This window comes from Desmodus rotundus, chromosome 1 (genome assembly GCF_022682495.2).
Source record: "Desmodus rotundus isolate HL8 chromosome 1, HLdesRot8A.1, whole genome shotgun sequence".
Lineage (NCBI taxonomy): Eukaryota > Metazoa > Chordata > Mammalia > Chiroptera > Phyllostomidae > Desmodus > Desmodus rotundus.
Window position 1 is genome coordinate 24,700,809 of NC_071387.1, and position 23,632 is coordinate 24,724,440.

Here is a 23,632-nt window from a genome sequence, read left to right on the forward strand (position 1 = left end):
TTATTAATAAGAGCCAAGACACAGAAACAACACTGACAGATAAAAGAAAACGAGGGACGCAGGCACACCTCACTTTTCTGTGCTCTGCTTTACTGCACTTCACAGACGTGTTTTTTACAAAATGGAGGCAACACCCTCCACCGGCAAAGAGATTACGATTTGCTTTACTGCAGTAGTCAAGATCTAACCCCCGATGTCTCCGAGGTATGCCTGTATGTATGTGTGTGATGGAATGTAATTCAGTCATTAAAATAAAGGAAATCCTGCTGTTTGTGACAACATGGATGGACTTTGAGCTGGAGGGCATAATGCTTAAAAAAAAAAAAAAAAAGTCAGATAGAGAAAGACAAATATTGTATAATCTCATATTCTTTCTCAAAAAGAAAAGAAAACTGAATTCATAAAGAGAACAGATTGATAGTTGCGAGAGGTAGGTAAAATATGTGGTTAAAAGGTATAAATTTCCTGTTGTAATATAAATAAATCATGAGGATATAACGTATAGTATGGTGACTATAGTTAATAATACTGTATTTGAAAATTGATAAGAGAATTGTTAAAGTTTTCATAACAAGAAAAAAACAACTGGTGATGTTAACTAATTGTGGCGATCACTTTGTTATATACATATATTGAATCATTCTGTTGTACATCTGAAACTAATGTGTCTATATTTCAATTAATAAAATATTTTTTTAAAATCCGCTTAACAACATCTCATGACGTTTCTCATACATTTTTATTTAATCCTTAAAACAGACCTGAGGTTACAATTATTGACTCCAATTTGTGGATAACAAAACTAAAGCTCAGATGGTTATGTTATAAAATAAAATATTGGGCAATTTTTAAAAAAAAAAACTACTTTCTTTACTAATCATTCTTAAATGTTTCTAAAAATTTAATAATGGAAGAATGTTAAAATTATCTAGAGACTTAAAACAATATCTATTATTACCACTTTTACTGTCAACAAGTAGTTCTCTTACCTCTGGAGGTTTCATATTCAAAACTTTTGTGATTCGTCCCTGAAAATAAAATGGCAAATTTACCATAACGATAACAAAGGCATACATGTATATCTGCACTGAAGCTACTATATCCTAATATGTCGATCTTTTAGGAATTCTTTCTTCTATACACATGAAAAGATTCCTTTTATTTGAAACTGAAGGTATCTTATAATTTTAAAATTGTGCTATTCACTTTCTTACATAACAGTGATACAAATTACAGAAGTTATTAAATGATACAAAATTAACTTAATAGTTAATACTAATGATGTAGTAGTCCCCACTCTAAAACAGATAGATACCAATAAATTTTAGAATAATTATTGAACATTTCTTGATTTTTTTAATGATAGCCTACTTGTAGGACTTAAAATGAATAGTAGAATGTTTTCTTTCAATGCCAGAAAATCATCAAAATCATTCAGTGCCCAAAAAGACAAGTAAAATCCCACCACCAAAAGCTGCTATCCAACTCTGAGAGAATATTACTTAAGATTCAGTTTAATTTGAAGTAAATTTATAGTTTTGAGGCTGTGACTAGGGAAAATAATTTTATTTTGGTCCATCAAGATCCTGTCACTAACCTTGCTGTAGCTTTCTCAAAGGACAGCTGGATGGGTCAAGTCAGATAATGTAGGGCAAGATAACGTTAGTTCTTATTTTTCATTCAAAGAAGAAAATTATGTAAAACTTAATATATGAGTTCAGTCCAGAAAGCATCCAGCCATGTAATATGAAAAATAAGAGGCATTTATTGAAGATACAAGAAACTGTACAAAAGACAATGACACCTCAGCCTCCTTCAAAACAGACACCTTGGGACTTTACACAGTTCTCCCAATCATGATCAGCTGCCCTGTCGAATTTTCCTGAATCTCATCGATAGTCTGAAATCTCTTCCCTTTCAAAGATGATTTTAGTTTTGGGAAAAACCAGAAGTCACAGGACACCAAATCTGGGCTGTAGGGGGGCTGAGCCACCTGTGTGACTTGATATTTCTGCCCAAGACATGATGCATGCGTGGGCAAGCTTTGTTGTGATGAAGCTACCAACCATCAGTTGCCCATAGCTGCGGCCTTCTGAATCACCTGAGTATTTTCCACAGAGTAATGTTCAAGCTTAATGCTAAGTCTGATGCAGATTCGTTGCTCTACTCACTCAGTCATTTTGAATGTGATGGCCACATAGTATACATGCTCACGCAAAAGTGTCTACCACCCCCGCTGACTAGTACAGGGAAGTCGTGATTCATTCATGCATCCGCATTCTAGTCCACTCTGGAATTGTGACGAACAGTTGCACAAACTGTTCTTGTTATATTAACAATGGTTGGACTTTTTCTGGATAGACCTCATATATTTGAAATATATATTAAATCCAAAATTTTAAAAGGATATACTTTGACAAAATTTTTTATAGTATGTATTGTTTTTATAGTAAGTAACAGTCAAGGAAAATTACTATAGATGTTCTTCAAAATTCAAATGTATACAAATAACTAATTCTCATTTCTTAACAAGTACCTTAAACACCAGCATAACAGTAAATTAAAAAATGGGGGGAAAAAAGTCCTTCTCCTATTGTAATAACTTAAACAATCGAAGATGTCAAAACCATCACGAAAGAGATAAAAGGATCACAAAAAACATACCTGCATGATGAGGAAGTGAGGGTTGTTAACATTCAGACCAACAGAACAAAAGAGATCCTGTACTCTGGTATTGTTTGCATTTACTCCATTGATTAAATATTTATTTCTGCCACCTATAACCACCTAAAAAGGAAAGTATTTCTAAAGATTAATAAATAAACACACATCTTAGCTAAGTTAATAAATCCCCAAATATATTATCTTACATTTGAGTGGAAGTGTGACATGGTCAAGAAGAATCCGAGATTGATTCAGGGCAACAGCTGCTAATCCAGGGACTTTAACTAGTCATGTAACCACACACGACTCCTACCGTCACTGGACCAGGATCTAAGGTCACTTCTAGCTTTGTTCCCAAGTATGTGTAAAATGTATTTTCTATCCCCGGTCACCATCTTTCTGCAATTTTTCCACACTCAGAGGTTAACCCTCTTCCTCCACCTTTCATTCCCAAAGAAATGGAAGTCAAATACTAAAAATTAAAGATAAGCAGCGTGGTATCAATCCTTGACAAGATTCTAATAGCAATTAGTAAAGATATGACTTGTAAATACTTGCAAGAAAAAGAGTAATATATAGCTTCAGCATGGACTGTATCAGACACCAGCCTATTTACATTCTACTGTAGCACTTACACTGTCATTTATTGGGTATGACTCTCACTCATCAGGCACTTAGTAAGTACTGAATAAATGTTGATTTATTAGGCTGAGAGTACATATATTAACATATTTGAACAGAAGACTTAATATACCCATAAGTAATTTGACAAAGTCTTTGTAACAAAATGTTGATGAAGATACAGGCATATGGAGCACACGAGAACAGAGATTTTAGGGAGATTAGCAGCAGACTTACTGAAGATTCCTAAAGAGTACTTATTTTTGATGGATGCCTAATGGCATAGAATAGGATTCTGTCCCAACAAAGTCAATGCTGTTTTCACCAGAGGCTTTCATTAAAATAGACAGGGTTAGCTGTAAGTTATATATACTAAGATAGAAAGTAACTGAAGTTAGAATTTTTAAAAATGAATCTTTGACAAACTAAAAACATTGACTATAATAAGAAAAAACGATTTTAAGGGACAAAGGTAAGATCCTGCGTTAGTTTTAAAAACCTGCTTACATACAGACATGACAGTATCATGGCTAATAGCACACATGAAAAAAATCAGTGCAATTTTAAGTGAGATATGTATTCATAAGGTGTTAACTCTCCAGTGTCATATTGAGAAAAATAGAAGAAGAATACCTGAAATGAAAGAAGTGACAGTTCTCTGTAACCCTGACCTCACTAGAATAAATCTGGTACATGCAATTTGTGGTGCCATGAATTAAAAAATAAATAAATAAAAAGAACTGGAGCGAATTTGTATTCAATGTGAACTACAAACAACTAAGTATCAAATGAAAGACTTAATAGTTAGTTTAGAAAACATTTAGACTAACAGAATGCTTAAATATTGAAATATGGAATAAAGTAGATTTGCTCTTGGTTCTCTCAAGAGAAGGAGAATTAATGTGTAAAACTTGAAGACTGCCCTTCGGCTGAATTATAGAAAAACCTTTCTCATTAGACCTGTGCACAACCAGCATGGGTTCCTCAAGAAGAGCAAGATCCCAAGTACTGTTACGTATTCCTGTACAGACACAGAAGATTCAACACTGAAGCCTGGCTGAGCGCTTATAATGACAGATGACTTTTCAAATCCCTTTCAATCCTCATGGTAAATGGTAGATTTGCATGATCAAAATTTTAACATAAGGACGATATTCTTAAGGAATCTAGTCGGTATGTGATGCACGGATTCCTCATAAACTTTCCCCAGCAAAGTCTTATCACCAAGAAAACACAGCACAGTTACAAGTTCTTCGGTATCCAAATATTTACGAGCCACTCACCTGCCTTGTTACTGTAATTTCATCATGAACTTCAAATCCCATAGGACTTTGCTTTTTGTCAGAATTGTCAAAGGTGATTGAGACCGAAGCTTTAGTAATACCAGCCTGCCCATTTTTGTAAACTAAATCTTGTAAATTAGAAGCCCGAACCTAAAATAAAAAAAAAGGTTATCAGTTCCAAAACCCCGTACTGCGCAAAACGGCACTGCAAACGGGTTTCTTGACGCTGCAAAACCCCGTGTGTGGTATTCATCAAAAGGCCAAGGACAGGCAGATGCATGCACACGGCAACTAAAGGGGCAACAACCTGAAACGAATGCCTTTTCCCACAAGACTTTTCCAACCCTGAATTGAACTGTTTTCTACTCATTTCTTAACAAAAGTTCATTTAGATTTACAGGTATACGGAGCCTAAGAATTTCACTATTCATCCAATCCTATTAGACCCTGAAAAGGTATTATAGCACTTGGGTTGGGGGGAAAGAGCACAGAATAGACTGCAATGAGACTTCCTTACGGTAAGAACGCCTGACTTTGAGTGGTGGTCCAAGTATGGTAAGAGGATGAACCTTATGCAAGTCATTCAAGTGTCTTTTTTTTCTCACCTTAAAAATGGAGTTATAATCCCTATTTTTTAAGGACTGTAGTGAGGTGTAAGATAATTCACATAGAGTAAAAAATGCAAATAGTGGCAATAGGTTCTGAATCCAATGGCGATTAACTTTGGGTCCCCCAAAGTTAATTTCCCATAAGTCAGAAAGTTTAAACTTTACCTGAGACAGGTTGGAGATGCCCAGCAAAAAGCAGATGGAGTCCAGTATGTTGGATTTCCCACTGCCATTTAAGCCAGTGATAGCATTAAAGAGGGGGTCAAAACCGTTGACCTCAGTCCTCTGGGCATAGGACTTGAATCCTTCAAGAACGATTGACTTTATATACATTTTCACTAATTTGGACGGGTAAACCTTTGCTAGGAATCAAACAGGCCACAGAGCAGTTCTGCACAAAACAGAAATAACAACACGTAAGTGGAAGGTAAATCTGGAATCACACATACATAGTGACTGTAAAAGACTAACAAAACTTAAGAATGACAGCCCGAGAGAAACAAAACCGCTACTTGCCAAGCCAAGCTACTTCCTTGGATGCAAAGGAATCTTTCCCCAACTTAAAAACATGCAAGAGTCAGCCGTTCCCTGGAAGTTGATTAAATCATTAATTCAGCCTGGAAGTCAACTACTTGCTTTTCCAGGCCTATCCTCTACCAATACGCCAGCTAACAGACTACTGATTATTTCAGGAGCCATCGTCTCTGCCCACAACGTCCTCGCCGATATTGGCACGGCTCACTCTCCTTCACCACTCACGTCTTTGCTCCCATGTCATCTTACTGGAGTCCCTCCTGACTTCTCCATAAAAAAGAGCACCTCTATCCATGCCCCTACTCTGCTCTCTCCTTCCTTCATTGAACTTAAAGGTGGCACTACACAGTATTTATTCGTCTATCTTCGCCTACGTCCCAACTGTGTGCCCAAACAGTGCCGGACTGGAGGACGTGCGGGGCGGGGGAATGGGATGGCGTCAGTACACCTTTACCAAATACATGAATCCCATATAATCTCCAGCCTCTTGCTTTCACTCGGGCTGTTCCCTGGCCTCACCAGGCCCTCCGGTCAACACTTCCTCGCCCTAATCCAAGACTGGACAGGAAACAGCCATCGGCCAAGAGCCCTGTAATGCTAGTTTTAATCTAAAGTCCCTCCTGGCTACCATCCCTCCTCGCCGTCCCACAGTGTCCACCCCCCGCAGGGAACGCCAAGCTAGGACCTCGCGACCGCGCGCACGCCCCGACTCACCGCTGCGCCTGGCCGCCCGGGCTTGAGGCCCCCAAACGCTCTTCCGAGTCACAAAGGCAGAGAGCGGGCCAAACTGGCCCGGCTCCGGGCGCTACACAGCCATTTCCACCACGGTAACTACAACACTCCTTCCCAAGGCCGCATCACTGCCGGAAATATTTATACCTTTGAATTTCGGCGCGAGCAAAGGACCTCGCCTCCACTACCTAGTTCACTGACTGGTGTCTACGAGATGCCTGACTCAAGGGGTTCCATTTTTCTCTCCCATCAAACAATCAAAATAACAAGGAGATACAAAAGGGGGTCGCAATAATGGCAGCTCCTGGGATGCGAAGGCTCAAGCCTGAGGACTAGAGGAGCAGCTAGCATATGTTGAGGTCAGCGTCCGGCACACCCCGGGCAGCCCTGACCTCAGCCTCGGGGCTTAGCGCCGCATTGGTTCCGCCCAGCCCCGGCGCCGTCCGGCCGCGGGCCGCGTATTGCAGATCCCGCCTTATCGCGGGTTCGGCGGGCTCCGTCATGCAGTTCGCTGTCCTTTCAGAGGGACGGAGGCAGGGAGGCTAGAAACCTCAATGTCCCCGGGTCGGCTCGGATTTCTAAAAAAATGGAAGTAGTACCTTGTTGGGGCTGAGGAGGCGCCGGCCTTCCGGAGGCGCTAGGTCGCGTCCTGGCTCCGCCCCTCGCCGACTTCGAATCTTGGCGGCCTCTTCGCCTCGAGTTTCCGGTCCAGTCCGGACGACGACTACTGGATACCTGGCGCCCGGAGGAGTCGTGTGCGCGGGTGTTGCATGTTGTCCCCTTACGTTGAAAAGTTGTTTGATCGTAAGCAATAGCAGAATTAAGATTTGAGATAATTTTGGGGGGAAACATCCTTACGACAGCTGAAAGTCAGCCTGGGTCCCAAGGGCTTTTAAAAACCCTCGTAGCTACCCTTTGAAATCCGTGATACTGCTCTCATTTTACACACCAATAGTCACGAAAGGTAAGCAACTTATTCCAAGTGGTAAGTGGAGAAGCCGGGGTTGGTTCCAGTCTACCAGAGTGCGTACTCTTAAATATTTTATAGGATCTCTTCTCATTCCACAGAATCCAGTACTAGTAACAGATCCTGTTATTTATTAGTGTGTATTGTTCTTTCCTTAAAAAACAAAAACCTGGCCCATTTCCTCAGCCGAGCACGTCGATACCATAAGTTAGGAAGAGCTTCGTTTGAGAGTGCACTGTAGTGCTGTATCGCAAGATTCAGAAAGAAGGTGCTGCCAGTGTATTTTAGGCCGTATGTTTAGAGTTCGTTTCTTGGCCCCGGAATGGCTTTGCAGTATTTGACACCAGTCTTACACTACCAAGGACGGGCGTATATTTTGAAATTCTCTAGCTAAGAGTGTAAAATAAGGTTTGGGGGTGGAGGGCGGAGGGTTGTTTAAGAAAGACTTTATTTACTCTCGTATCCCAGGCCCCTTCCGTAATGTCAATCATTACAGGCCTAACATCAATTTGGCTAAGCAGTTGTTTGTCGACCTTGATTCCAGCATCCCTTGCACTCCATAGCCGTTCACTTGTACTGAATCTATTTAATCTTAATACATTTATTTTCAGTAATGTCCCTTCATTCCATCGCTGAATAAAGAATTTTAATTCACCAACAAACGCTAATGTGAATTTTATTGTGAAATAATCCTTTGGGGTGAAAATATAAGTGTTAAGACAGACATTAACCTTTGCACGTATTTAATAGATTGATAACTAACTGATATATTTAAGATAAATGGATGGAAACATACAGGCAAATGCACTTCTGCCAGATACAGACTTCTGGGTAGTAGAAGAATATACACATCTAACTATTCCCACTGAAAGTACTTATTAAAGTGAAAATTGCTTATAAAGGGAGAGCTCTAAGTCAATTTTAGTGCATGTCAGAAACACTAAGGAACTGCTAGTGGAATCACTAATGGCTGAATTAAAAGTCTGCCCCCTCAGATCACAGGGAAGTAGAGGAGGCCAAGGCACAAAGGCACTGATACCCCCCAAATTTGGAGAGGCAAGGACTGGAAGTAAAGGTAGACTGTAGGGTAGATGTGTAAATAGAGCACTGTTCTCGTTTTATCACTATGGATCAAAGGTGTTGAAAGCTGCCACTCTGGCAGGCCAGAGGAGTCGGTCCTTCGTGCACGGCAGCGGCACCAGCAGGGCACGGTCAAAGTCGTAAAGTGGGACCCAGGAAAAGGATTCAGTCTTCTGCTCTTCCAGGGCATTGGGAAGGACCTCGTTTCCCAGGTGCACTTTCCGAATGTTGGAGTCCCAAAGCAGCCCTTAACGGACCTGGGTGAATCCTCTCTTTCCTGGAACTTAGAAGAAACAGTGAAAGGACTTCACTGTAGAAATAAGGATAAGTTGATTCAATTTGCTGAGATTAATTTTGGCTTCAAGGGAATACACTGATAATGACGAAGTTCATACTGTAAGACTGTATTGAGAAGCAGCACATTTGAATACACCCAGTATAACCTGTCTGACAGACGTGGGAAGAGGTGCAGCTGAGCATAATCTAGAATGAGGGCTAGAAAAGGAGGTGATGATTCTCTTTCACCTCCCAGATCTGGTTAGACCCATGTATTTTCATTTCAGTGACAATATTGTTTTCAACACCACAGTTCCTTTGGTTCTTTGTGAAATCCACCTGTTCTTTCATTATTTCTGTTATGTTGCATCTTTAATCAAGGTAAATATCTTTATCTTCTCTTTCAGGTACTTTTATTTGCAGGTTTTGAGTTCCACTTCTAACAGCATTTGCTGACTCTTACTCATAGTGATTTATTTCCTCCTGTGGTGCTGTTCTGGGATGGGGTGGTTTTGTTTATGGGAGTCTCTTATGCCCCAAGTTGTGAATGAGTCCCTTCAGAGCAGTTACGCATTCGCTTCTGCCAGAGTTCTTTGGTTCTTAAAGATCTGGGAGCATTGGTAAATTATTTCTTTTGGTGATTCCTGTATTATGCAGATATTGTTAACATATAAGTCGCAAGCCTAAAAATTTCCTGTTTATTGTTTTTTATTATTGAGCTTGGTATGTAGTTTACATAACAATAATTATATGTTCCTCAGAATGTGTATGAGTTTTTAAAAGGGGGTTCAGTCAACCATTTTGGAGGAGGTCTTCTCAGTTTCTTTTTATGAAAAACACCCATTGTCTTTGTTTTACTCCTGGCAAGACTTTCTTTCAGATTCTGACAGTCCACATTCAAGGTGGCTTCTGAAAAGAAATCTGGTACCAGCTGCTAAGAATATATTTTTACCCACTACTTAAAAAAAACAGTCTTTTCTTACTTATCTCATATTTGTTTTCTTAGTTTTTCCAGCTCTGCTTGGCTCTTATCAGTTCCTTGCTGGTTTATAGCCAAAGCTATTCATCTCATCTCTCTTCTGCTTTGCCACATCCTTCCTTTATGGGGTTGATGACTGGCTTTTCTCTCAAATGTTTTTCTCATTTCATCGCTCTCCCTGTCATTGTGGTCGCTTACTACCTTTTATTTCAAATCCATACCAACTCAGTTTTTACTAAACCCCAAAAGACGCTTCATTCAAATCGTTTTTCACAGGCTTTTCCTCTTCTGTAATTAATGTTTCCTTTTCTTGTTACATCATTCTGCAGTCCTCTGCAGTCACAGTCTTCAAATACTGACTTAAATTCCGACTCCAACAATACTTATTAGCCACCCATCTCTACTCTTTCTAAATATCGAGTGTACAAAATAATTTGTTCTCGTGTCAGAAATATATCTCTTCACTGTGTATAAACCCTTTGTGAAAACTGCCTACAGAATTAATTCTAACTGCGTTAAGGTGGCATGCCTGGCCTTTCGCACTTTATTCTCAACCTACTTTTCCAGACTCGTCTCCTACTGTTCAGTTGTTTGCCACGGTGAACCAAGTAACTACCAATGAACCAAGCAACTACCAATGTTTGCTAACGTTGTTAATTCATAGATGAATGAATGAAGGAATTCAATAGGCATTTATAGAATGTCTACCGTATACTAAGGATTATGTTAGGTCCTGGAATACAAAGATAAATAAGATATGGGCCTGTCCCCAAGGAGTCTACAGTTGAGTAGAGATGACATATAAAAACATAGCCAGAGCAAGAGTGAAAGCTATTATAAATAGAGAAGATTGCACAGGCAAGGACATAGAATATAAACACAATATATGAGGTAAGAAGTAGCAAGATTTAGTGTAGGAGATGCTCAGAAGCCAGACTATGGAGCATTTTATGTGCCATTTTAAAGAACTTTTTGTCATTGCTGAAATATTGATGTTCCCTAATCTATCTCTGTGTCTGTATGTGCTGAACTTGAAATGATCCTCCCCTCAGGTCCCTATCTCCCCGCCATGTGTATTTCTATTTCAAATGAGAAATATGACCTTGTCTGGAAGAATTATTTGCAACCTCTTCTATAATTCCTTAATCCTTCATCAGATTTGTCTTCTGACCTCTATTCCTTTGTGACATACCTCAGTACCGAGCACATAGTATATAATAAATATTTGTGAGTATGAGTAAGTTTAGGGGGTTCATTTGCTGCCTTCTGATTAAGGTAAAGGCAAAGAATAGATTAAAAAAAGACTTGAAAATGTTGAATATTGACATACATGATATATTCCACAAACTTCAATATTATAAGGTTCAGCAAGTTAATGTTAGTGATTATTTTCATTGATCTAACATTGATTTTTTCTTTCGGTCATCTAGCAACATGTTCTGTTTGTGTAATACCATCAGCAACCATTGTCACATTCATAAGGCTGAGCACTGCCATGGAATACACTGTCCAGCTTTTGGCTAAGGGCTCGCTGTACCATATACTACTTCTGTCCTGATTTTCTGACCTGTAAAATAAAAACAAGCACCTACTATGTTATGGAACAGCTGCAGTTTCAGGTGAAAGAACATAATTCTATCACCACTTCTTAATTGCTCCCCAGGTATAATTACCCCCCGTCTTTGGTGCTCCTTTCTTACTCACACAGACTCTTGTGTATTTATTCATCTACGTTTGTCTCTGCCCACTGTGAGCACCTTGACATCAATGGTCTTTCCTTATTCGTGTTCGCAGCCTAGCAGCCTAGCAGCGCAGCCCAGTTCATGGCACAGATTCGTGCTCCATAAATGCTTATTGAATGATGAACAACAACATGAACAGATACAGATTATAAAAGTGGTCATTCTTCCTCAACCAGAGAATACTCAGTCTGCTTCTTAGACTTTTCAAACAAACATTGGTTATTTTCATCCTTATTTAAATTCCTAGGTAATTCACTGGCACAGTCCATCAAGCATTAGCATGCAAGGAAACTCAGTAATTATCTCTATCACTATCTCTCCTCCCTTCCCCATTCAGCCTTATCTCCAAACACTAACTTCCATAGCCTTCAATTCCCTCTCAGTCTTCACTCTCCCCATACTCCATTCTCCCCAAATCCCACTCCCACTCATAAGGGTGGGGTCTTGCCCTTTGGTTCCCAGGACAGTGTAATAATCATTGATAAATTTCTAAGAGTTTGAGGGGGTTTTCCTTCAATATATCAGCATTTGTGAGATTCACGGTAGAGGTCAGGGGGGGCTTCAGCAATTCAATTTGATTCTCTTTATGTTAGTGGGTAATAGAGACCATGTCTCCAAGTCTTTCCTGTCATTTGCAGGTCTTCATTCCCAATCCACTACAGGTAAGCACTGGGGAAAAAAACAAAACAAAACTAATGCTCATATACCTCTCTTAAGGACAAGCAATAATGTATAGGCATAGAATGATCTAGATCCACAAATAGTAAAGAAGCATTTTTTTAAATGGAGACAACTATACTTCAATAAAAAAAAGGTGAAAAAAAGAAACAGACTCTGCCTACATTAATATTAATGTTACAATATTAAGCAAAGCTATTTATTCCCGTGGTGCTACATGTCTAAAAGCTTTCTATTCCAGCAGAGTACTGTCTACATGTGTACAAACCTGAGTATCCGTTCAGATAACTTTACAAAAACAAAGGTTTTTTGTACCTAAAGTTTACTCAATCCTTCACAATTTAGAAAAAAGAACGCTTGCAACTTTTAAACAAGTTTTCCTCATCACTGCTCTTCAAGGATTCAAAATAATCTTTTATTTTAGCTTGAGACATTTTATTTATTAAGTAACTTTATTACTTAAAATGTTGATATATACTTGTACTATGCTGAGTTCCACTTTCGCTAAATTACTTCATGTAATTCAACAGTTCTGTTATTATTATCTCAACTTGATAGATGAAGAAGCAGAATCATAGAACTTGACTTTGATCATAGAGCCGCCCTAGGACTGCAGTCCATCCATTTATTCAGCAAATGCTTGAGTGCTTACAATGTCAGTGAACAGTACAAAAAAAATTCTGCTTTATGGAACTTGTAGTGGATATCAATTCTTATTTTATTGATTATAAAGCATAACTTTTTACTGTAATCTTACACTGCCTTAGGAGTGGCTATCAGTCTTAATCACTTAAGTAAATTGTTCTCTCCATGTCGCTGAAACCCCAGCTGACCTATATTTCTACCAGATGCTTGGACATTTTCAGTCAAGCTTGGATTCACATTAAGTACCCAGGTTTACATGAACATACTAAAATCTGAACCACTTTAAACATCGCTCATAGAGAGTGAATTCTTAGTGGAGAAGCAATGTCCCACTAGTAATAAATGCTATACCAGACTAAAATGTAGATTTGTAAATATTTATAAAAAGCAAATGGGATGTAGCCTAGGTACAATTGCTGAGCCAAGGGAACAGGAGGAAATGTTATTAGCGCTGGTTGGTGGCATCTTTTTAATACAAAGAAATGTTGCCAGCAATTCTGCTTGTGCAACTAATTGGGAGTAATTCTTATTTTGTATATTTTTTATTAGCTAATGAGATCTAGGAGTGTAATAACCTGGTGAGAATTTCTCTGCAAATGGCAATCAAATTAGTCTTACTCATGAAACTCATAAATAAACTATAATTCAGCATTTTATGTCTAGAGACAAGTAAAACTGGGGTCGTGCTGTTTAAGAGGATAAGGGAATTTACACTACTGGATTTATAGCAGGTTTATGATGAAGATACATTCTAACTGGAAGCTTAATTGTGATTTAAACTACAGGTCAAGCTGTGCAATATATTTCTTTTTAGGGGAACATCTTTGAGGAGACAGAGCCTGCTTGTTTAAAGAAACAGCAAATGAAAAGACAGATTGCAGTTTCAATTTTTCTTTTAAAATCTGAAGCTCCTTTAAGTCAAATTGCCCCTGAGCTCCTTCTGATGGCTGTTGTCGAATTTCTTTGTTTCATTTCTTTGTGTTATTCTCGCCCTCTGTTCCAGAGCAGTTATTTCACTTGACAGTAACAGAAAGATGTAAGCAGCATATCTGCCAGCAAACTAATGTGGAAACTGGAGATAAGGTATTCTCACCCTTTCCAGAATTATGACATCTGGGCTGACACACAGTATCAGCAAGTTCTGCAACTGAAAGAGCCCTGAGAACTACAGCTGCTCGTTTTCCAATTGGGAAATTAAAGCTTCTAGTGATTTCCCAAACTTTACTCCTTATCTCAAGTAAATTAAGGAAGGTCTAATAAGGTAGTAAAATATATGTTTGAATAATTTTAATTCAAAGTATAAAAGAGTGTTTCCCTATAAAATAAAAATTAACGTAATTAGATAATCAGAGCTTGCTTCTGAGGGAGGACTTATACTTGGAAAAGAACAGTCAGACCTGACAGCCCAGGCTCTTACTCTCTCCCTCAGTGAAATCCCTCAGTAAGTAACACCATGACCGCAGTGGGGGTTTCAGCTGCGGGTGGGGATGGAGTCGGGGGTGGGAATGAGAACCTGAGAAGCAATTGAAATGATCTTTCCCTTTAAGGCTCTGAAACAAGGCCAAGTCAAGAATGAAACATTTGAACAACCCTTTACTAAAGCTTTAGTAACAATAATGGGAGAACAATCCACAGAAAATGGTAAAAAGGAGAATTTGGCTTTCAAGACATTGTAGCAACAAGATATGCTGGGACTCACAGGCTGAGACTCACAGGCTTCGTGTCATCTGTGTGGGACTCCAGAGACAAAAATGGCACTGGTGTCCTATTCGAATCCCTCCTCTTATCCCTCCCACACCTACCATCCTCCTTCTTAGTTTCTCTGTGTCACATGTTTGAGGAGCAACCCCATAGTCATCTACTCAGCAGACCTTTTACACATACAAGGCAAATTTACAATAGGACTGGTGCAAAAGTGCCAAGAAAGCCTACAAGAAGAAAATATCATGGCTGGGATTACCATCAAGAGAAACTTTCTGGGAGGATTAGTAATCCTTACGGATACACATGCTTCTGACATTGGAGATAGGGGAACGGTCCAAGTGCACAGATCACTGTAGACAGGCACTAACAGGTAATACTTTCAGCAGCAGACAACCTAGTACAGACTTCCAATGATTTCATTAGAAATGTATACTACTCTTGTGTGGAAAATGAGTTGTACCCCACAGAATCCCGCCTTGGGACCAATGCACGAGGTCCTCCAGTTGCCAACTGCTGGTGGCTCACATCCCAGGCATCGCCCTCCACTGAAGGAAGCTGCCTAGTTGAAAGTTATACCTCTCTTGTGTTCACCCATATCCAGTGACTGACTGGTTGATGCAGGGACACAAACGCCTCTTTTCTTTAACCAGGACAACTATAAGGGGCCATTTAAAACAGTTGCCATAACATCAGCTGAGGCCTTGTTACTGCATCACACGGTGGCTTCCTCCTGTGGCCAGTTGTGTTTTGTGCACTAGGTCACTGGTATTCTGCATAACATTCCCACATAAATCTGCATACCAATCTGTCTTATCTCAGTCTATTCTCTGGGGAACCAACCCAAGATAACTCCAGATATAATTTGAGGCACAATAGGCCATTTTAACACAAATAAACTGTGGAGAGCTGAAAGAGTACAAATGATTCAGTCACTAGAAGTACTGACTTGTGGTCTCTATGGGTACCAAGTAAACATCTCAAGTGCTGATTACTAAACTAATTTATATTCCAATGACTAAAAACTGGAAAGGAGAAAAATCTTTCTTTTGTTCTCAAGCTTTGCCAAACTCATCACTAAGTTTTAGGAGCTCTATTGAAGGCTCTGTCAGGAAGTACTGCTGTGAGAATAAAAAACAAACATAAATATCAAGGGTTTAAAAATCAACAACAGTTTATTTCTTGTTCATGCCACTTATCCATTAGGGGTCAGCAGGGCAAGGAGGTATTTTGGCTCATCATCATCATAGTCACTAAGGAAACCAGTCTAATGGAGCAGCCAATACCTAGAACCTTGTCGATCCTACCATAGAGAACAGGCGCTCTGATAGGCTCTAGAACCAGAAAGTAAACACTCCATCCAAAATGACACACATCACTTACAATGCACAACCACTTTTTACTACAAGGGCTCAGGAAGTGCCATCCAAAGTGTGCCCGGGAATGCACAGTGGTGGCGGGAGGATTAGACCACTTGGCAGGCGATATTGATAAAGACTGGGGGGAAACTCAGAATACAGAAAATTAAAAAAAAAAAAAGAAAAGAAAAATCATGTTAAACATGTAGTTAAATCCTCAATTTTCAATTAAATAAAAAGACGCTTAGTAGTAAGTAATCATTAGTCCTTTACCTTTCAAATCATGTTTGTACTATTTTATATTTAATATAATTTATAATTATATAATATAAAATTTTATATTTCTCCCTTTTATAAATATGTATTCATTACCTTCTATTTACAAAGTGCTGTGGTGGTTACTCTTGGGGCACAACTATGAAAACATCTTGATTTTTTTTCTTTAAAGACACCTATCTAGTTGGAAATCCATGTATTCAAGGTATATAAGGGGGGAAACAAAAGGACAGAATAATGTTTTAGTGAGTGTAAGAGGGGATTGTCAAGTGCCAAGTTTCCATGTTTGAAGCTGGAGCAAACAAAATTGAGCTTCTACAAGAATACTTGAAAATACCCTTCTGATCTGATCTGAGCAGAGGAGCTAGATAAGCAAAAGTGAACGGTGCACTGTTACTTGTAAGTCTACTTCTTCATTTCCATTTCCCCTCCCCATTCCAGATCCTTATATTTCTACTTAAAATGTTTTCCATAGACGGTGCCACAAGTCTTTATGTGGTTAGAATAAATTGTTGTGAATTGAAAGCTTATATCATTGCACCTTGAAGGCAGGAGCCATGCTTTTTTTGTATTCTGTACACCATCCTTCGAGTTAATGATGATTTATGGTGATAATTATAATAAATTGCACCTCTAATGCCTCCTAAAGCTTACAAAGCAAGTTTACATATGCTACTAAAGTTATTTCCACAATATACTCATAAGATAGGTTCAGGAGTATTAATAAAATTATTTCCATATCATAGAGAAATTGAGGTTTAAAAAAGTAAAATAATTTAACTATATGTGGTTATTTTATTTATAACTGTGAACAAACCACTCTAATACAGTGGCTTAAAATAATAGCACTCATTTATTTTGCTCACCTGAGGGTTAACCAGGCTCAGCTTGCCGTTAGTCATGCAGTTGCAATCAAGTGATGCCCGGGGCTGAGGTCACTCAAAGGCTCCACTCGTGTGTGTGATGCCTCCTGGGCTGGGAAGGCTCAAACATCTGGCGTGAGAAGAGTTGGGGCTCTTCAAGCATAGCTCTGTCTGTGGTCTTCCACATAGTCCCTCCACATTGGATGTGCCACCCCCAGTCCCAAGGGGTGAGAACTTAGGAAACTTGGTTCTCTGCAGCAGAAGCAATCCCTAAAGGTGGTGACAGCAGAAGACTGCCAAAAGGACTCCCGGCAGCTTGAGGCAACACATTCTTCGTGAAAGAAGAATTATCTCACTTTGGCTTTGGTTCCAGTACCTTCCCATCATACATCCCTGTCTCCACTAATATAACATCACTATTCTGCAGACATTAATAAATGTTCATTGTAAATTATACAGTGAAAATTAATCATCACATTGGGACCATTTGTTAAACAATTACATAGCACTTTTGCATATATATATCTATTACCAAAGCATGGCATGCCTTACAAATTTGTAGGTATCAATGAGATCACATCAACATTAGTACTCAGATCTTGCTCATTTCAAGCTCCCACATGCTGCCCAAACAATTCTAGCTTCTTTCCTTTCAAAGTAACCATACTTAAATACTTGCGGGAATGCCCCTAGATGGACTGCAAATCAGTCCAGCCTTTAATTATGCTCCAGGCTGCACAACTGATGCCCTTGTCCTTAATTCCATGCCTGTTGCAGAGGAGACTTCTTGTTGTATTCCAACCTATCCATCAAGCCCCACGCTCCCATATCCAACTGCTTAATCAATATTTCTGTTAATAGATAGCATCTCAGAATTTACTTCTCCAAAACCAAACACTTGATTTTGCCCACCCAAACCCCTATGCTTCTACATTTCAGTTAACCATTCTCTAAAACCTAGAATCCATCCTTGATTCCCTTCTTTCACATGCTGGGTGTGAATACCTGAAATTACATGGCTTATTTACTCATCTGCTTATTTATTTTCTGTCTCCTCTTCCTAAAATTTTAGCTCTGTGAGAACATAAAATGTATTTGTTTTGTTCCCTGAGTGTGTATCTAGCACTGACAAAAACTTAAGGCTATGACTTAGAATGGGCACTAAACATATATGAGGAATGAATTAGTGAAGAAGTTAATGTCTTTTAACTAATTTAGGATTCCGTAGCCACTGGCTTCAACAATTCTAAAGAGATGTTTCTCCAAGAAGGCCCATCTCTGCTCTAGGCAGAGATAGCTCTCACTGTCCTTAGAATCAGTCCATTTTTTTTTACCACTGCTATTTATTAAACCAGCCACTCTCAAGATTTGCTGCTGTCACAGCCGGGGTTGTTAGTCTGATGGGGACGTCCTAGCTGTCGGCCCCCAAAACTGTTTTGCCCTTACTGTAACGGCACCGTGTCCAGTGGCCTAGAACTGCTGCCAATACGCAAATATCTCAGCACTTGTGAAGTGTGTTGTGTTCATTTGTAAAAAGAAGTATTCCGAAGCAGTTATTCTGGGTCCCAAATCATTACTGAGTCTAGAAAAATAGACCTTTCGATGGACACACAGCCCCTTTTATTCTCCCCGCACCTACACACAATCGTAGTTGGGACAGGACGATATGAATAACAGTGAAACACTGAAAGGGGCCAGTTTCTTTTCATACTAACTCCTCCACTCTTTAAGAAAATCCTCTTGCAGAATCCTTACTGTCCCTTACTATAGTCTGGCTCCGGTTTATCAGAGTCCAGTCTTCTTTCCTTCTTTCTCTATTTCTCCCTCCCTACCCACCATTAACAAATATCCACAGGGCACACATTCTGCTAAGTACTGAGGAAGCGAAGATGAATTAGACAGTCTGCAATCCCAAGGCACAGACATATACTTGGAAAGGTACAAAAAATTGTTGTTTCAGGTTTATGACAAATCCATGTGCAAGTTACAATGGGTCACAAAGATGGGAGAAGTCATTTGTGAGCGATTAATAAACCCTTAACTCAGGAGGAGAAACAAGTTTTGTCTGGAGATATGATTAGGTTCTTTTGGGGGGGGGTGATGATGGAGTTCTTGAGGCAAAAAGAAAAAAGGAATAGAGGCGGTCGGAGAGGCAGAGGCAAAACCACGAAGGGGGCGACCTCGGACATATCACACAATGTGTTAAGTCAGTCTAAGGCGTACGCCCAAAGGTTTGACTTTGTCTTCCATAAAAATATGTATTATGGGTTCATAGCTAAACAGTTCATATTGGAGAGAAGGCATTCTTTTATTTATTTCTTTTAAAGTTTTCTAATTATAAATGTATTCCAATTCGTAGTGGGAATTCAGAAAGTATAGAAAAGTATATACCATTCTGGCATATTCTCTCCCGATTAAACATATGTTTGTGTGTTATGTGCATATTCCTCATATTAATACACAATTTAAAATATATAGCGAAAGTGTTACTCTCAAACCTTGTTTAAACCTCATTACTTTTTTTTGATCTGTAATGCAAATATGAATCTAATTGCTCAAGACCAAGGTGTGGTTGGGCCTGTGATCTAAATGCTTCTATTCATCTGACCGTTTCAGGACATAATTACTTTCTGACAGTGGCCCAGCAGGATGCCATTTCCTAAGATAAAATCATGGTCAACCTAGTTCAGGTTTCTGTCATAGTTCAGGTTGATCTGACAGATCTTTTTTTAACAAAGGAGAAACAGATGGGTGTTTAAAATATAGAGTTATACATGTACAACAATATATGTGTATAGAATAGAATATATAAAAATATAAAGATATCTTTCTCATTATAATGATGCACAGCCTGTTTTCAGTTGTTTAGATGAATAATAGCTGTGCTTTATCAAGCACTAATAAATGGCAAGTACTGTTCACAGTTCTCTCATGTATTACATCTAATCCTCAAAACTATTTCCCTGAAAACTGAGTGAAAACTGAGGGTCAGGGAAATTAGGTATTATTAGCTGCCCAAGGTCACACTTCTAACAAATACTCAAATTGAAATCAAACCCAAGAGGACTATAGTAGTTAGTATGGTATTAAATACATACCATAATCTATTTATCCATTCTATTAATGAATAATTAGATTGGAGAAACAGACAACATTTTAACAGCAGTTATCTCTGCCTCGTAGGATTTTGCAGCTGAGTTTTACTTTATTCTTTACTATTAGAATTAGAAAAAATTAATATGATAGTGGCTCTGCCAGTTGCTAGCAGTGTTACACTGGGCAAACAACCTCTTTACATTTCACTTTTCACCTTTGACTTCCCTGGAAATTGACAGTGTTTGGCCATCACTTTGAGGCTCCCTTCCTGCTCTGAAAGTCTGTAATTGTAAGATTGTCAGGGGATAGAATATGGCACGCAGAGCACCTATGTAATCCTGAGACTAAAGTTTTTGCTCACATAACATTATTTCTAGAAATACGTTATAAAACCCAATGTTGTCTAGCAAATACCAGTAAAGTCTCAGAGGAAAAACCAGTGAAACTAGCGGGAATAATCAGTTAGGAAAAATGGCATAGCAGAAACAACCTCTTTCTAAGAAGCAGAAGGACTAACATTCTCGTTTTGCTACTTAGGGGCTGTGTTGACAAAATGCTTTCCCTCTCTATTCCCGATTGCATCCTCTGTAGTAAATAAGGCAACTGGGAATTGAAGGGTTAACGTATTGTTTTATCAGGCAAAGTTGATGCTACATGGAAGATCAGAATCAGAGCAGTAGGCAAAACAGGTTCATTACCTTCTGAGGAATGGAGGGAGAGAATGCATCGCTGGGCCCTGGACCGTAACACAACACATGCCAAAGGTGTCTTATTTCAAAGACAAAATGAGCTTCTCAGTGTATAGGCTTTCTGGGAGAACTGGAGGGTAGAGAGGTAAGGATGCTGAACTTCTGATTCTCATGCTGCAGAATACCTAGAGCCTTGCCCTGTGAGGTCTGTTTGCTCATTTGCAGAGGATTCACATAGATACAATTAGTCTTGAACTAAGTAAACATTCCATCCACATGGGAGCAGAGAGAGTTGCTCATTCTCAACATTCCTGATTTTTCCTCCCACACAATAAACCTCTTCCTCGCTGGAAACCATGACGGTGAAACTAATAAGGTTCCCGCCTGCTGTGTAACCATAATCCTTGGTCGCGATGAGGGGAGTCTGGCAGTCTGAGCCCAGAGAAAAAAGGAATCACAGTACATTGTGGGTGTCCTTATACAACAACAAGAAAGCACCTAATTTATTTTAGAAAGGAAAACCTGGCGAAAGGAAACTCTCATATGCAGTGAATGAATTGTAAGTTGGCGATATCTAGCAAAGATGAAGGTGTCCATTCCTTAAAACTCAGCAGCTCCTTTCCCAGCAGAGAAACTCTCCCACGTGTACGGAAGGAGATATGGCCAAGACGTTCTGACAGCACTGCTTGAGAACGGGAAGAAATGGAAATAATTGAAGTGTCCATCAACTGGAGAATAAATAACTTGTGTGATATAGTCATAAAATGGAATGTTACAAAAATAACACAGCCAAGACAAACCAACAGAGCAGCAGATAGAATAGTATGGATGAAGCTCACAAATGTAATGTTAAAGAAAACAGCAATTTGAAAAGTAATTTCTATGATATACCATGAACATAAAGTTAAAAATTCTGCAGAATCAAAAGGTATATTGTTTATATATAAATACAAATGTAGAAATATTAGAAAACCTAACTGTAAATGACATGCATTGAATTAATGAGAGTAGTAACTTCCGAGGAGAGAGAAGGTACAGGAAATATGAAAGATTTTAGGGAGAACCCCAATTATAACTAAAGCAAATATGGAATAATGTGAGAATATGATAAAACCAGGTGCTATGACTTTATTATATTATTCCATATTTTTCTTTGAGTTTTTTTAACTCCTTAACAATTTTGCAACTCTAATTTAAAAAGCTTAAATGTTATATCACATTCAAGCTTGGTTATTTTTTTTTTCTGTATTAAAAATTGCCTTTGGCAAGTATAAAAGGTAAAATGCCAGTCAAACCTTAGAAATACCTAAGTACATGTTCCTAGGGTCCTGTAGAAACATATGAACCTGTAACAGGAGATTAATTAGGGAAGTTACAGGTTTCATCATCATAGGGGAATATGAGCTCTTATTGAGTGAGAGAAATTTTACCCATTTTCATATGACTCAAATCCCAGCTCTGAGCTTTACTACATACATAAACACAGGTATATTCAATTTTTCTTGGACATATTGGTATTTTCAGATGATTGTTTCAAAGCTCTTTGATAAGAGTAGGTGGCTTCTAAAATTGTAAGTAAACGCAGCACATTTATTTGGCTACTAAACACGAGGTATGCTTTGTTTCAGCGAGTAAAACTAGTGGGAATGCATTCTCACCGTGTCTTTCTCAGACACACTGAGGTAGGGAAGTTCTAAGGTAGATTTCTATTATAGTAAAGATCCTTGAAGCGTGAGAAGTGTGTAGCCATACTGATTTTCTCCCCAGCATGTGATGCAGAATTTATATACTCCATTTTGCTCCCATAAAAAAATCTATTGCCAAAAATAATGGTCCTGAACAAATTATATATTGAAGATGACAAAATACCTCCTTTAAAAATCCCCACTTTTTATATGACATAAAAATATAAATTGGGAAACAGGAGTTTGAAGAAAAATGGTTTAAGTTGTTACAACTTAGCATCAGTTTTTATTTTCCTATATACTTTACATAACTTGAACTAAATGTAAGTTTGAGACATTATGCATCTATTTATTGCCTATTTTTGTTAAAAACATTTAATTTTTTTCAGAAAGTCTTCTAAATTATATATTTCTATAATCTGCTCATTTGATATTTTTTGTGGACTTACTACAAGCAGGACCTGGCAGGCCAAGATATATAAGGGGCAAATAATTTAATATGTATTGAGTAATATGTATGTAATATGTATATGCATTATATTCAAGGATTTGTTAAGTATTTTTAATCAAATATCTTATTGCATAATAAGTCTGAAATGTGATATTCAATTAAGCTCCTCCTTTCAAGAGGTGGAGTCTTTTTCCTCCCACCACTTGAATCTGAGCTTCCCTATATTTAGATTTTGGCCACAACAGAATGTGGTAGAAGTGACTGTAATTACTGAGCTCAGGCTCTGAGAAAACTTCCATTTGTTTTCTCTTGCAACTCTCACTGCCATGTGGAAAAAACTTCCGGTAGCTTACTGCTGGATGAGAACTTATGTGGAAGGCGTCTAGTCGTCCAAACTGACTTTCCTAGATCATCAATTGCCAGCCAATCACCAAATACATGAAAGAGCCCAGGCAAGATCAATAAAGCTGCCTCCCCCACACAAGTCCCACTGCAGATGCATAGGTAAGCCCAGCAAAGACCAAGGGAGACTCTTAGGTTTTAAGGGCATGGAATTAAGGGCAATAAAAAATCCTTATTGTTTTAAGCCATTGAGTTTTGGGGTGATTTGGTGCATATTCATAGTTAAAGCTGATCTTTAGAAAAGTGACATAATTGAGATTGAAGTGAGCATTGAAACATACTTGTACAATATCAAAGCCCAT

General features: G+C 38.7%; 1 protein-coding gene across 2 annotated transcripts in view; it reads right to left on the reverse strand.

Annotated features, from left to right (window-relative positions):
• SMC2 (structural maintenance of chromosomes 2) overlaps positions 1-6,596 on the reverse strand; it is a 53,233-nt gene extending 46,637 nt beyond the window's left edge. For both annotated transcript variants that reach the window (XM_053922119.2, XM_045195218.2), the window contains exons 1-5: positions 6,425-6,596; positions 5,342-5,567; positions 4,569-4,718; positions 2,665-2,787; positions 990-1,028 (exon numbers count right to left, since the gene is read on the reverse strand). In XM_053922119.2, coding sequence (XP_053778094.1) covers positions 990-1,028; positions 2,665-2,787; positions 4,569-4,718; positions 5,342-5,509 — 480 coding nt within the window. In that variant the 5' untranslated portion in view covers positions 5,510-5,567; positions 6,425-6,596. The remainder of the gene's footprint in view (positions 1-989; positions 1,029-2,664; positions 2,788-4,568; positions 4,719-5,341; positions 5,568-6,424) is intronic.
• Between the last annotated feature and the right edge of the window lie 17,036 nt (positions 6,597-23,632).